Source organism: Taudactylus pleione, unplaced genomic scaffold (assembly GCF_031769625.1).
Source record: "Taudactylus pleione unplaced genomic scaffold, aTauple2 ptg000041l, whole genome shotgun sequence".
NCBI classification, from domain to species: domain Eukaryota; kingdom Metazoa; phylum Chordata; class Amphibia; order Anura; family Myobatrachidae; genus Taudactylus; species Taudactylus pleione.
Genome location: NW_028284443.1, coordinates 50777668 through 50792891, shown reverse-complemented (window position 1 = coordinate 50792891; position 15224 = coordinate 50777668). Strand labels below are relative to the sequence as shown.

Here is a 15224-nt window from a genome sequence, read left to right as displayed (position 1 = left end):
AGAGCAAAACAACATTGCACACAGTACATCAAAATGGGTTGAAATATTTGCCAAAAAAGCGAAAGGGCAAGCACAAAAAAATTTACAGGATTAATAAGCATTTAAAAATGCGCGAATTAGTTCGCAAATACAAGTTAATAAACAAACTGAGAAAAATGCGCTAATTAGTTCGCAAATACAAGTCACAATAGTAAGTAGTAAAAATGCGCTAATTAGTTCGCAAATACAAGTCACAATAGTAAGTAGTAAAAATGCGCTAATTAGTTCGCAAAAACAAGTCACTATACAAACTGAGAAAAATGCGCTAATTAGTTCACAAATACAAGATAAAAAATGGACTTACCAAGAGCAAATATATAAGAGTCCAAATCAAAAGGTCTTTGGGTCCGAAATTAATAAAAAGCTAAAATATATGAAATTATGGATCCAAAAATTAAAAACAAGAAGAAACACAATGAGACAACAATTGAACAAAAGTTAGACTTCACAAAACTTACCAAATCAAGAAACGAGGCCAAAAAAAAAAAAACCAAAAAAGAGAACGGAAAATAAAAACGCAAATCTAGCAAACAAAATAAACTCCAAACGCCAACTCCTTTATCCGCAAACAAGAAACTCCAACCAAGGTAACCTCCAACAATCCAAAAACGCCACCTCGACTCGAGACACACCAAGCCATAAATAGTGTTTTGTTTCCCGCACAAATTAAGGAGGGATCATAGGAACGCACAATCAATGATGCGGCCGCAAAATAAGGACGCATGTATAAATACGTCACGAAAACACATTAAAATTCTGGTGTATTTCTTGTTTGGACCTCAGACATGGCGACAGACCAGGGAAACAATGCCCAAGAGTCAGGGGGTAAGTCTTTCATGCATTTTGTAGCAATGATTAATTTGAAACATAAGATTGGGCAAGTTGTGAATTTGTGAAATCTGAATATTTACACAAATAGGTGAGGAGGATGACATGGAAGAGGCTGCTGGGCCCAGTATTCCGGCCAAAGCTGCTAAAAAAAAAAGGCAGCCACATTTCACAAGAAAGGAGATGGAGGTTTTGATACAGAAGTGTGTGGACATCCTGCCACAGGCAGACAGGAATATGAGTCTAAGCCAGAAGGGGAAAATGTGGGAAGAGGTAGCCGTTGCTGTCAATAGGGTGGGTGATTATGTCCGTCTAGCCCGGGATGTCAAACGGCGGTAAGTAAACACTTGCCCCCCCTAAAAACAAACACCATTTTAAACAAAAGGATAATGGCTTCCATTTTTTCCCACAGATGGGGCGACTTCAAATATCGCCTAAAGCAAAAACTCGCGGACAGGGCTAGTCATGCAAGGGGGACAGGTGGGGGTCCCACCCCTGTGTCATTGGAGTTGACGGATTTAGAAGAGCTGGCACAGGGGTGTGTGCAGCCTGTGGAGGTGTTTGGCGTGTCCAACATGGATACGGACATGCCAGACTTTGCGGCTCCTCATGTTGTCCCAGGTAAATCTTTTGATGTCACCAACTCTGAAATGTTATTGTGCCAATATGTAGATTCTAATGTGAGTCTTTTCTCTTTTTTCCTAACAGAGACACAGGCGGATGAGTCTGCTCCAGAGGGGAGCCTTGGCCGCCGAATTTCTGCTGGCTCGGCAGGGGAGGAACCAGTACATCCGGCTGAGGACCCTGCAGAAGCCAGTCCAGGGCAATCCCCCTCGCAGGCAGTGGCCCTCCTCACAGAACTCAATTTCAAATCGGATTTCCATACGGAGATTCTGCAGAGGATGGACGCCAGTCTGCTACGGGTGGCTGAGGCCCTGGAGCAAAATGCTGCGGCCAACGTGACCATTGGTCAGGCCCTGGCGGAAAATACCAGGGCCAACATCCGCATCGCCAATGCCCTGGAGCAGCTCGTTCGCCAGCACATGGTGGAGCCGACCTCCCTTCCTGCCGGAACATCAGGATCCTCCACCTCTGGCACAACATCAGCCAATCCTCCAAATGTGCCTAGCCCTGTGCCTAGTCCAGAGGCCCAACATCTGCCTCTGGACAGGCCAGCCCGATGACATCCCGGACCCGGTCTGGCGCCCTCCCTCTCCCATCCAAACGGGTGAAAAAACGGTGACAGCAATGGCGACTTTTCCCACAATCCTTCTGTGCTTGGCTCATATTCCTTTCTGGTCAAAACTTCCCTCTCCTTTCTTGTGAAATGTTTTTAATTTTTTGTTGTATGTTTATGTCAACAGTTATGTTGGGCCAATTTGTTTGATTTTGGGACTGATCTTTGCCAAAAAAAGATGTCCCCAAATTTTTCATGAATTTTTTTTTTGTTTGACCAATAAATTGACACCAAAAATCTGACATTGTATTGTGAAATTATTGTACAAATGGGTTACATTTAATCATGGATCAAAAGGCAAAAACTTGCCAAAAAAAAAATAAAAATTTTTTAAAATAAAGGGCTCTTTAAGGAACGTTTAAAAATTCATATAAAGAGGCAAATTCAAGAGGCAAAAATAAAATGGTGAGAAAATGAAAACATGATGACATTATTGTTACAATAGGCCCTAACCACCAAATTGAGGCCAAAATAAACCCCAACAAATGTACGCAAATTGATTGTATCATCCTGACATTAGCAGCTCTGATTTCCACCTGCGTACGGTTTTGTGCTATCCCAAAAAACTGATTACAAAACACATACCAAGCCGGTTTTCAATCCAACACTAATTGCTTTTCAGACCTCCCGCAATTAATCGCAACATCATCGTGGAGTCCCGGGACGGAGGAGAAGGCCATCGCCAATGTGGTCGAATAATCCAGACCCTACGCTGTGCGAGCATTTTGAAGGGAAAGAGGATCATCCAGTGACGTATGAGTCGGTCCGAACACATTTTACGCTCGCATCTGCTAATGTATGTACGCCCCAAAAACGCCTCGCCACGCCTGCGTTTTTCCATCTCCACCCCCCGTCAACACCCAAAAACGCCCTGTTCTGTCAATCACATTTGACATGTCACTTCCTGTACGCTATTTGACGAACGAGACCAAAAAAGCTTGCAATCTGCCGTACGCACATGCGCAGTGTTACACCGACGCATGCGCGGTTATTCAACATCGGAACGCAACGAGCGTACTGCTGTTTGCCAGTGGCTCTGAATGAGGGCCAATGTTATTAGGGTTCAATACCCACAGATATTTACCAGTTGATGGTCCTTCGGGCTAGCAGTCCAATTAGCAGATAACTGCAAGATTGAGATCGATGGTGATATGGTGAGACTGGTATGTATTCTTCAGTCCACAGGAAGAACCCTCAGGATTGAGTCCACTGTGCAGATCACTGCAATGCTGGTGGTAGGTAAAGATGTCTCCACGATAGTCTCCTTATGCATGAAGTGGAACCTGGTGATTTCACAGGGTTCTCTGGATCCACAGTGAGATAAGATCAAAGTCCATAGAGAGCATATATATAGGCTTAACGCGTTTCGCTGGATGACAAGACTCCAGCTTCATCAGAAGCATAACTGAATTGACTCTAAAGAGATCCATATATACCCCTTTGAAGGGTGTGACTAGAAACACCTGTGTGTATAATTAATAGACTTCCGCAACATTAACACCTTCAAAGGGGTATATATGGAGCTCTTTAGAGTCAATTCAGTTATGCTTCTGATGAAGCTGGAGTCTTGTCATCCAGCGAAACGCGTTAAGCCTATATATATGCTCTCTATGGACTTTGATCTTATCCCACTGTGGATCCAGAGAACCCTGTGAAATCACCAGGTTCCACTTTCATGCATAAGGAGACTATCATGGAGACATCTTTACCTACCACCAGCATTGCAGTGATCTGCACAGTGGACTCAATCCTGAGGGTTCTTCCTGTGGACTGAAGAATACATACCAGTCTCACCATATCACCATCAATCTCAATCTTGCAGTTATCTGCAAATTGGACTGCTAGCCCGAAGGACCATCAACTGGTAAATATCTGTGGGTATTGAACCCTAATAACATTGTCTCCTGACTCCACCATCTGGACTTATAATTTACATCTACATCCAGGATATCCATAGATAGAGAATAATCGTTTGACTCACCATCGATGTTTCATTATCAGTGCTTTTTTATCGATATACTATTACATTTATAGATGTAATTTTTATTTCATATATACTGTGTATGACATGTGTATGTTTCATTGTTATTAAATGTGTTTTATTTTGTTTAATAGACTTCCGCTGCTTACTCCAACTTTCATAATCACTATATAATAGTTTTATAGCGCCAGTCATTTCATTTTTTTTATATATATTGGTTCAGAGGCTGACTACCTCTGTCTGGCCGCAATAGTGACAGCGCACCAAAATATTTTGACGTACCAAAACTTACTTCAAATGCATATGGTTGAAAACATATCAAGGTTTCTTTAGATAGATAAATCCCCAAAAAATTCCAAAAAAACTGTCCAATGAACACTTTATAATCTTTAATAAATTTGTGTAAAATAACACCATTTAAAAGTATAAATAACTTTGACTGGAAAACTTCAGGGATGGGAAAAATTACAAAATATCCAGGTATGGTTGTTAAACAGGTATGTTAACTTAGAGACACTCCGGAATAGTCTCCAAGAAACACACCTGATACCTTAATAAAGATGGAAAAGATTTCTGGACTGCATAACCTGACTATATATACAATGGGAGGTGCTACCTGATGAGACTAATTGCAGGCACAGCAACAGACAAAATATCAGGTGCACAACTCCAAATCATCAATAATATATATAAATGCAATAAAATTTTGCAATCAGTAGAGGTTTTTAGCATAATCATGGCCAAGCTTATGGGCCTACCCACAATATCCAGGTAACCTCTTTCGGGTAGGTCCCTAACATACTAAGGTTCAAATCCAGAGCGCAGGACCCCCCAAAACCGGCCAGGCTAAGCCGCCCCAGGGCACCACCATAGTAAGAAAAGTGCAGTGTAAAGAGATAGTTAGGAGCAGCTGCTGCTGCATATAAAGAATGAAAATAAAAAAGTGAAGTACATATATATTAGACACACAGTGAAGGGTTAAAATGTGTTATAAAGGAAAATGTGTTATACAATTATATATGCAATTTTGGTTCATTTTTGGGGTGTGGGTCCCCCTGGATTGCGTTGGTTGGTCTGTCTCAGGGCACTGCAGTATAACACATTTTCCTTCCGGAAGTTACATCACAATCACATACAATATATAATACAGTCGGATAACCCACAATAGAAACCTTCAATTAATAAAATTAGCCTCTCATAGTTATGTCTTGGCTCCTTGATCCAGAAATAATGCTCTGGCAACTAAAAGGACTCAGCGTGTCTTACCCGCTAGCCGGAAGTGCGTCACAGCACATGTCAACCGGCTTTGCGTTCCACGTCTGGCTAGTTAGAAGGTAACCTGATTGTCTCACCTCACTTGCTGGAAATGCGTCACTGCCGAAACTTCCGGTTATGCGTTCCACATACGTGGAACGCAAACTTGAAAATCCGGAAGTGCAAGTGTACTATGCTTTCACACCTTAATGGCACGCAAACCGGAAATACATACACTTATATAACATAAAATACCTCTTTTTGTTGTCTTCATTTTTATCTTTATCGTATCGGACGGCAGTTTGACAAACGTCTCCTTCCTAAAAAAGGTGACTGGTTTAAATCATTGTCTAAATATTGTTCTTCTCTCAATACGTTAAATCTATTGGGATGATACATCGATGGTCTAGGTTCTCTTTCATACCATCTTCTGTCTCTCCTAAATGATCTTTTAGGGTGCATCCATTCTGATTTGTCATTATTATAATGTTGATGTTTTTGGTATCTGGGGTATGTCCTCTCATTATTTGGGTTACGATAACCCCCTGCATATTGTTTAAAAGATTTTTGCTTGGAGTTCATTCTTTTATCTAAATTAGGTATTCTACTCATGTCCTCAATATTATCCGGAGTGGAGAATCCTACATGTCTTACTTCTTTATCCTTCCTAATTTTCTTATTTTTCTGTTTTGTCTTTATTTTTCTCTCAATTTCCCTAATTCTCTCTGATTCTTGTCCTCCTTTCCTGTAAAAATCATAATCCCTTTTTAATTTACGTTGTTTCTTTTTAATTAATTCAGCAGTATTTTTTTCCATACAAATTTCTATTTCTTGAATCCTATACGCACAAAAGGGTTCCACAGATGCGGAGTTTGTGTGGCATGTAAAACCATTCCTTCTCCAGAAAGTAAAATTGTTAATTTTACAGTAAAAGGAAAAGAATATAGAATAGAGGGATTTATTACTTGTCACACAACTAATGTGATATATTTAATTGAATGCAGATGTGGTCTCTGTTATATAGGACGAACCTTGAGGGCATTAAAGACAAGATTGTCCGAGCATCTGCAAATATTAGGAATGGTCTAGAGACACATACTTTATCCCACCATTTTAAAACTGTTCACAAGTGTTCTAATAAAGATATAGGCCCTCATTCAGAGCCGTACGCTCTGAGCAGAGCGCACGCTCTGAATGAGGGCCGGGCTCCATGAAAATGGAGCATCCTCCTGGACGCTCGTATAGCTGTGGGTCACCACCCACAGGCTATACGAGCGTGCATTGTGATGGCCGCGATGGTCGTGACCATCGCGACCATCGAAATTGCGAGCCGGAGCCTGCGGTTGAGGTTTTCAACCGTAAGCTCCGGAGTGATTTTGGCTCTATCAGAGCCAAAATCACTCCCACTGACATCACTAGTGATGTCAGTGGGCCGGCTTTTGACGGGAGGCGTTCCCGTGGGAACGCCCCGTCAGGGAGGCACGCCCCCGGCACGCCCACCAAAGGGGGCATGCTGTCAATCAACATTGACAGCACGCCCCCTTTGATCGGACACAACGAGCGAAGGACTTTCCTTCGCTCATCGCGTCTGGCGCATGCGCATGACGGAGCTCCCTCCGTCGTGCGCATGCTCAGTCCATAACATCGACCCACTTGCAGCGGACAGCCGCTCGCGAGTGGGTCTGAATCAGGCCCATAGTTATATTTTTGAGTTTTTCAAATTATAAAGAGCAATTGGAGAGACAGGGATTTAGATGGAAACCTTGCTAGGGCTGAGATGAGGTGGATTTTTAAACTAGACACATTAACACCTGGTGGCCTTAATGCCGATTTCGAGTTGAAATGGTTTTTATAGTAGTTTTTTTTATGTATTTCTTTATTCATGTATGTTTTAGTATTTTAAGCTGAGTATTTTTTATGTTATATAAGTGTATGTATTTCCGGTTTGCGTGCCATTAGGGTGTGAACGCATAGTACACTTGCACTTCCGGTTTTTCAAGTTTGCGTTCCACGTATGTGGAACGCATAACCGGAAGTTTCGGCAGTGAAGCATTTCCAGCAAGTGAGGTGAGACAATCAGGTTACCTTCTAACTAGCCAGACGTGGAACGCAAAGCCGGATGACATGTGCTGTGACGCACTTCCGGCTAGCGGGTAAGACACGCTGAGTCCTTTTAGTTGCCAGAGCATTATTTCTGGATCAAGGAGCCAAGACATAACTATGAGAGGCTAATTTTATTAATTGAAGGTTTCTATTGTGGGTTATCCGACTGGATTATATATTGTATGTGATTGTGATGCAACTTCCGGTCACGATCACATGATCGGCTATTTTGGGTATATAAGAGGCATGGGATGCATCATTAAGGAGACCTTGAGAAAGACATTGGATCGAATTGCATTGGTCAGAAGCCTTTTTGTGCATCAATCTGGAGAACATTTGGACTGTGGACATTGCATCTTTATTAAGGTATCAGGTGTGTTTCTTGGAGACTATTCCGGAGTGTCTCTAAGTTAACATACCTGTTTAACAACCATACCTGGATATTTTGTAATTTTTCCCATCCCTGAAGTTTTCCAGTGAAAGTTATTTATACTTTTAAATGGTGTTATTTTACACAAATTTATTAAAGATTATAAAGTGTTCATTGGACAGTTTTTTTTGGATTTTTTTTGGGATTTATCTATCTAAAGAAACCTTGATATGTTTTCAACCATATGCATTTGAAGTAAGTTTTGGTACGTGTTCACCCTGTAAAGATACCGTTTTATGAGTCATCCCTCTCTGTTTCATGTGAGTAGGGTACGTTTTCCTGTGTATCCCTGATGTGTCATATACATTTTCTTTGAGAATTTGTGTTGAAAAGAAACTGCTATAGGCTTCATGCCACACTAATTAGAAGTGAGTGTGGTACGTTATTCCACTATCCGACTGAAATTTCACTACAAATTTCTTGCAGTTATCTCTGTACTGTGTACAATTCTTCAGAAAACTATTCTTCACATGTTTTTCTTGTCCTCTTGTTCGTTTTATATACTGAATGTTTGAAGAGGATCTTCCCGAAAAAAAGTGACAAGCAATTTAAGGACTACCTTGCAGCTTAAGCATATTGTGGTTCATTAGCGCTCTTATGACTTTATCTACACTCTATTTTATGTAAACATGATGGAAGTGGGCCGCGCTTCTAGTAGTGGTGATGCAATATGGTCCTATATGTTAGGGAAATGGTTGGGGTGTGGTAGGTGCTGCAACGCAAGGCAAGAGTAGCAATTCTTGCTGGGTTGATGCGACAAAGGGAGATGGGTATACGTGCGCTCCTAGGTATGGGAGAATGTGGTCGTGGGTGGAGGATGTAAGATGGAGGGGTGTGGGGGGGTTAGAGGGGAGTGTGGAGAGGATGTGGTGATGTGTAGGTGGGTGGATGGAAGAAAGACTGACAAATGGTGTGGGATCCAAACCTATTTATTGGGTAGACACATTGCTCCCTAGGTGGTTCTGTAAGTGGACACACATACAGTGAATAGCGGTTAAAGTCTTGATGTAGCCCATGGTTGGGGGGGTGGGTGGACCCTTTTAGGGGGCTCCTTTGGTGTGCAGTCCTCACTCCTGCACGTCCCCCTGCTGGACCTTTGGTTGACAGACTTAGGGCAACTGGGGTGTGGTACAGGCTGTGAAGCAGGGTGTCTTAAAAGTTGGCGGCGTCCCACTCTGCTTGGGGGTGGACTTACCTAACGGGTAGGTGGGGAAAGGTCCACGGTGGGTAGTGGTTGTTGTGGAGGTCCCGATGCCAAACTTGGTGGTGTTACTGGCCTCTGCGGTCCCGCGGGGTTGTCAGGTGGACAGGCGGCCACGAGGGTCAATGGATGCAGCCACTTGGTGGTGGTGGATTTATGCGGAGGTCCAGCACCACCAGCACCACCACCACGCCCACACAGACACGCCATTGTCCCACTGATCTCACGTGATCGGGCTTACACCCAGTAGTCCCCTATAAGACACGAGACTTTCAAGTATTCAGTAACTCCTTGATAAAGGCACAGAAGCCGAAATGCGTTAGAGACCACAACGCTTTTGCACCAAGTAATACTACCATTTGAACTACCACTATGCCACACCTGTCCCTCCCGGGACACCTACGCCGATCCCATGGGCTCGTGGGATTGCCCTAAGCACGCAGATCTCTGCATCACTCTACCACCACCAAGTGGCTGCATCCATTGACCCTCGTGGCTGCCCGTCCACCTGACAACCCCGTGGGACCGCAGAGGCCAGGAACACCACTAAGCTTGGCATCGGGACCTCCACAACAACTGCTACCCACCGTGGACCTTACCCCACCTACCGGTAGGTAAGTCCACCCCCAAGGAGAGCGGGATGCCGCCAACTTTTTAGACACCCTGGGGACTTCCGGGTGTAAGCCCGATCACGTGAGATCAGTGGGCCAATGGCGTGTCTGTGTGGGCGTGGTGGTGGTGCCGGACCTCCACATAACTCCACTACCACCAAGTGGCTGCATCCATTGACCCTCGTGGCCGCCCATCCACCTGACAACCCCGCGGGACCGCAGAGGCCAGGAACACCACCAAGCTTGGCATCGGGACCTCCACAACAACCACTACCCACCGTGGACCTTTCCCCACCTACCGGTAGGTAAGTCCACCCCCAAGCAGAGCGGGACGCCGCCAACTTTTAAGACACCCTGGTTCACAGCCTGTACCACACCCCAGTTGCCCTAAGTCTGTCGACCAAAGGTCCAGCAGGGGGACATGCAGGAGTGAGGACCGTACGCCAAAGGAGCCCCCTAAAAGGGTCCACCCACCCCCCCAACCGTGGGCTACATCGAGACGTTTACTGCTATTCACTGTATGTGTGTCCACTTACGGAACCACCTAGGGAGCAATGTGTCTACCCAATAAATAGGTTTGGATCCCACACCATTTGTCAGTCTTTCTTCCATCCACCCACCTACACATCACCACATCCTCTCCACACTCCCCTCTAACCCCCCACACACACACACACACCCCTCCATCTTACATCCTCCACCCACAACCACATTCTCCCATACCTAGGAGCGCACGTATACCCATCTCCCTTTGGCAAAATAACAACCCGAAACACCTAAAGCCATACGGACAAGTATTGCTAAGTGTGTTGTCACACACACCAATACTTCGCGAATGACAGCTGGCGGGCCTGCACAGGAAATCCCACAGGCCGCCAGCCAATCAGAGGCCGCTTTACATGTAGCAGCCGCTCATTAGCTGGTTGCACGTGGGTCCCGTATATTATTATAGTGTATAATTAGTATGTTGCCATGTAAATATCTAGGTTATTCAGGAGTGCCACCTACAACTGTAATAGATCTGAACAAAAAGGTAAGGAAGAAAGAGAGTTGGTAAATTGGTGCACTGATATCTCTGTAATAAAGGTAATAGTTATCTGCTACATGGGTATAGGATACAGTGGTGCTTGAAAGTTTGTGAACCCCTTTAGAAGTTTCTATTTCTTCTGAAATTTGGCCTAAAACTACCTCAGATTTTCACACAAGTCCTAAAAGTAGATAAAGAGAACCAAATCAAAGAAATGAGACAAAAACATTAGACTTGCTCATTTATTTATTTTTTAGGAAAATGAGCCAATATCACATATCTGTGAGTGGCAAAAGTATGTGAACCTTTGGGCTTAGCAGATATATTGAAGGTGAAATTAGAGTTGGGTATTTTAAATCTATGGGATGACAATCAGGTGTGAGTAGATAACCTGTCTTTTTAAAAGAACAAGGATATATAAACATCTGATGTTTACAACACATGTTTGTGGAAGTGTATCATGCCACGAACAAAGGAGATTTCTGAGGACCTCAGAAGAAGAGTTGTTAATGCTCATCAAGCTGGAAAATGTTACAAAACCATCTCAGATTGGACTCAGACAGATTTTGTACAAATTGAGGAACATTATTACCCTTCCCAGGAGTGGTCGACCAACAAGATAACGCCAAGAGCAAGGCATCTAATAGTTTGCAAGATCACAAAGGAACCAACTGTAACCTCTAAGCAACTGAAGGCCTTTCTTACATTAGCTAATGTTAATGTTCATGAGTCTACCATCAGGAGGACACTGAACAACAATGGTGTGCATGGCAGGATTGCAAGGAGAAAACCGCTGCTCTCCAAAAAGAACATTGCTGCCCATCTGCAGTTTGCTAAAGATCACCTGGACAAGCCAGAAGACTATTGGAACAATGTTTTGTCGACAGATGAGTCCAAATTAGAGCTTTTTGATTTAAATGAGAAGCATTATGTTTGGAGAAAGGAGAACACTGCAATCCAGCATAAAAACTTCATACTGGGCCAGATAAACCACCAGACAATCAGGTTCTAACTGTCATTTTTCAAACACAGCCTGTAACATGATAGTAGGGAGCTGAGTGACTGGTGGTTTATATGTCTCCAATTTATCACTTTCCAGGGCTTAGTACATCTCCCCTTCTGTCTGTGAAACACAGTGGTGGTGGTATCATGGTTTGAATGTTTTGCTGCATCTGGCCCAGGATGACTTGCCATTATTGATGGGACACTGAATTCTGAATTATACCAGAATATTCTAAAGTCAGGACATCTGTCCATGAGAGAATGTGGGTCATCCAGCAAGACAACAACCCAAAGCACACAAGTCATTCAACCACAGAATGGTTAAAGAAGAATACATTTAAAGTTTTGGAATGGCCAAGTCAAAGTTCTGACCTTAATCCAATTGAAATGTTGTGCAAGGACCTGCAGCGAGCAGTTCATGGGAGGAAACCCACCTCTCATGAAACCCACCAACATAACAGAGTTGAAGCTGTTTTGTATGGAGGAATGGGGTAAAATTTCTCCAAGCCGATGTTCAGGACTAATCAACAATTACCGGAAACATTTAGAAGCATTTATTGCTGCACAAGGGGGTCATACCAGATACTGAAAGAAAACGTTCACATACTCTTGCCACTCACAGATATGTGATATTGGATCATTTTCCTCAAAAAAATGAGCACGTCTAACTTTTTTTTCTCATTTGTTTGATTCTTTTCTCTTTATTTACTTTTAGAATCTGAGGTAGTTTAAGCCAAATTTCAGAAGAAATATAGAAAATTCTGAAGGGTTTATAAACTTTCAAGCACCACTGTATATCCTATGACCTTGAAACTTAACACATGTATATATACTATACCAATGTACCTACCTTCTCACTTACTATTTACATTGCCACAGGTGCTTTCAGGTGATTCCTGACACTATACTGCAAGAACGTCACTGAAACTTACAGGTAACCACGCTGTTTTTTATTCTATTATACATTAGAATGTATTTTGTGTTTGCTGTGTTATTGCAATAAATATGTTTTATACAATACTATTTGGCACTATGTAGTATTTCTGTTATGTCCGCATTCCATTTGGAAGCATATGTATATGTGAAGATAGAAGTCGTATAGAAAGCATAACACAGATAAGCATTAAAGTTTTACTTTCTGGTACGCAGATTTTACTGCTAGCACAGTCCAAAGCACTTTATTCCCACTCCTTAACCCATTGCTGTGCAAAATCACACTATTTAGAATTTTATTTCTTGTATGCTGCTATACTGGGGTCCTGATATTGTGACGATATAATTTACTTATGTTTGAAAGTCACACCGGACCAAGTACTGAGGCAGCAGCTATATATGACAGATAACATCGAAAAGCCTTAAACAATGGTACGCAGACTTGTCTTCTATAATGACACCAAGTACTTAATTATTGGCACTTTATCCCACTACTTGAGCCACTATCTTTGATTTTATTATACTATTGTGAGTTTTTTCTTACATATGTATTGTTATACTGGAACAGTGATGACATCATCCATGTCCAAAGGAGAGACAGATCATTAATGGTTTATACTAAAACAGGAATCCCTTGATAGATAAGCATCACTTTTTCTTTTTGGTAGGCGCAAAATCATATACATATGGACAAATCCAATTGGAGGCGAAATAATAGGAAAGCCCTATTTCCTAATCAACTGAAGGAGAGAAAATGAGCCATGGTGATTTCTATAGAAATCACTGCATCTTTTTTTTCTTGCAGCCCCAGAGTAAGTCTGATTTTTTTCCTTTAATTGTTATTTTAAGGAAAAATTGTAGGGGCTTGATCTGGAACCCCTAACACCCCCCCCCCCCTTACCCAAACTAACTAAGCAATGGGAAATTTCCAATTAGCTTAATTAGACCAATAAATATATAACTTTACGGCAGCCCTGACCTCTTCATCCACCGCTGAAGGTGTCCTCTCCTCCCGAGGGTCATGGGCAGTAGGGCAGCTTCTTCTTCCTATGGCTGCAGCTTCTCTAGACTGTTTCTTCTCCTCAATGAGGATGGAAGAGCTGGGACTGAAGGGACAGACATTGGGCTGGGCTGCATCCCCTGGAACTCTCGCTGGTCCAGGTTTGGCCATTACCTTCATGATCTCCTACTCCTGCATGATCTCTTACTCCTGCACGATCTCCTACTCCTGCAAGTTGGCAGGCTGCAGTGAGCAGGTATTGGGCGGTGGGGAGCAGGGGGATATTACCCAGTGCTCCCAGAAGAGCGAACCTTACCCATTTCTGATTTTACTGTATATTTAAGATGGGAGGTGAAACCACTAAGGTGAAAGCTTCTCCTACTTATTTTGCGCAGTGGATTTCTGTATTTTTGAACTCTTTAAATTGCATGGGGCTAGTAAGGTGGTACATTAGAATGGTGTGGTAAAATACTGGTCATCAGTGACAGTATCTCTTATTGGGTTCATTAGGCAGTTTTAACTAGAGATGTGCGCCGACTGCGTGTTTTGGTCTTGGATCTGGATTTTTTTTTTAAATGATAAAAAGTTTTTAAAATCAGCTAACATCATGTCATTTTTGCAATCCAAAACCTGAAATTATGAACCGCTGAAAATTCAGAACCGTGACTTGGATTCATATGGATCTCCTCAGGAGATTAGAACCACAACTCCGAACTGTTCCGTTTAATGAAAATTGGATGGATTCGGATTTCTGGAGAACCAAACCGCACCAGTTTTTTAACTATGCATATAATGTCAGCATTTGCACTGAAGAAAAAAAAAACTATAGAACCTGATATCAGATTAACAGAACCTTTGATTTATTATGGAAATGTTGCCCTCTAGCTTAGCTTGTGTGGAGCCAGACCTCATGCATTCCTGACATGCATAGTCCTCTTACCTGGAGTCCCGGCATATCCCTTGGTTTTGTTTTTCTTCTCCTTCAATTGAACAGCCAGCCCAAGGTCAGAAATACGGACATTCCCTGCAAGGCAAACATACACTTTGTTCTACCAATCATGTAACACATGTTTCTTTTCAACCTGAAAGGTTACAACAGTTGTCTTTATATAAATAAAAAACATGCATGTGCCAAAATACTGAAAGAGAGAATGTTGTCTATATGCTGCCTGGGTGTAAGGTACACACAATAGTGATCTGAGGGCCTGAATCTGAGATGGACGGAATGATACTGCTGCTGTGAATGTGTACGCAGCGCAGCAGCTGTGCGAAATTATGCAAATGTTGCAACCACCTAGAATAGTATTGAGACACCCACCTGCACCGTCACAAATCCAAGTGACTGCGTACAAACCCCGCTCCGAACTCTAGTCACGCCGCAGGGCTCAACCCTGTATTGGAATCTCATCGCCTTACAGGGCTTAACCCTGTTCTGACTTCACTACACCATAAGGCTCAAGTTTGTGTCATCTCTCACTGCACCGCAGGACTTGGCCCTGTCACATAACTATATTATTCTGCAGGGCTCGCTCTGCTCTGGATTTCCATTACTACAGGGTTCAACCCTGGCAAAGGTCC

General features: G+C 42.8%; 1 protein-coding gene across 1 annotated transcript in view; it reads right to left on the bottom strand.

The window, feature by feature from the left end:
• The window catches only part of GRK1 (G protein-coupled receptor kinase 1), a 64062-nt gene that overhangs the window by 17569 nt on the left and 31269 nt on the right, over positions 1-15224 (bottom strand). The window contains exon 4 of the mRNA XM_088456849.1: positions 14587-14670. Coding sequence (XP_088312975.1) covers positions 14587-14670 — 84 coding nt within the window. The remainder of the gene's footprint in view (positions 1-14586; positions 14671-15224) is intronic.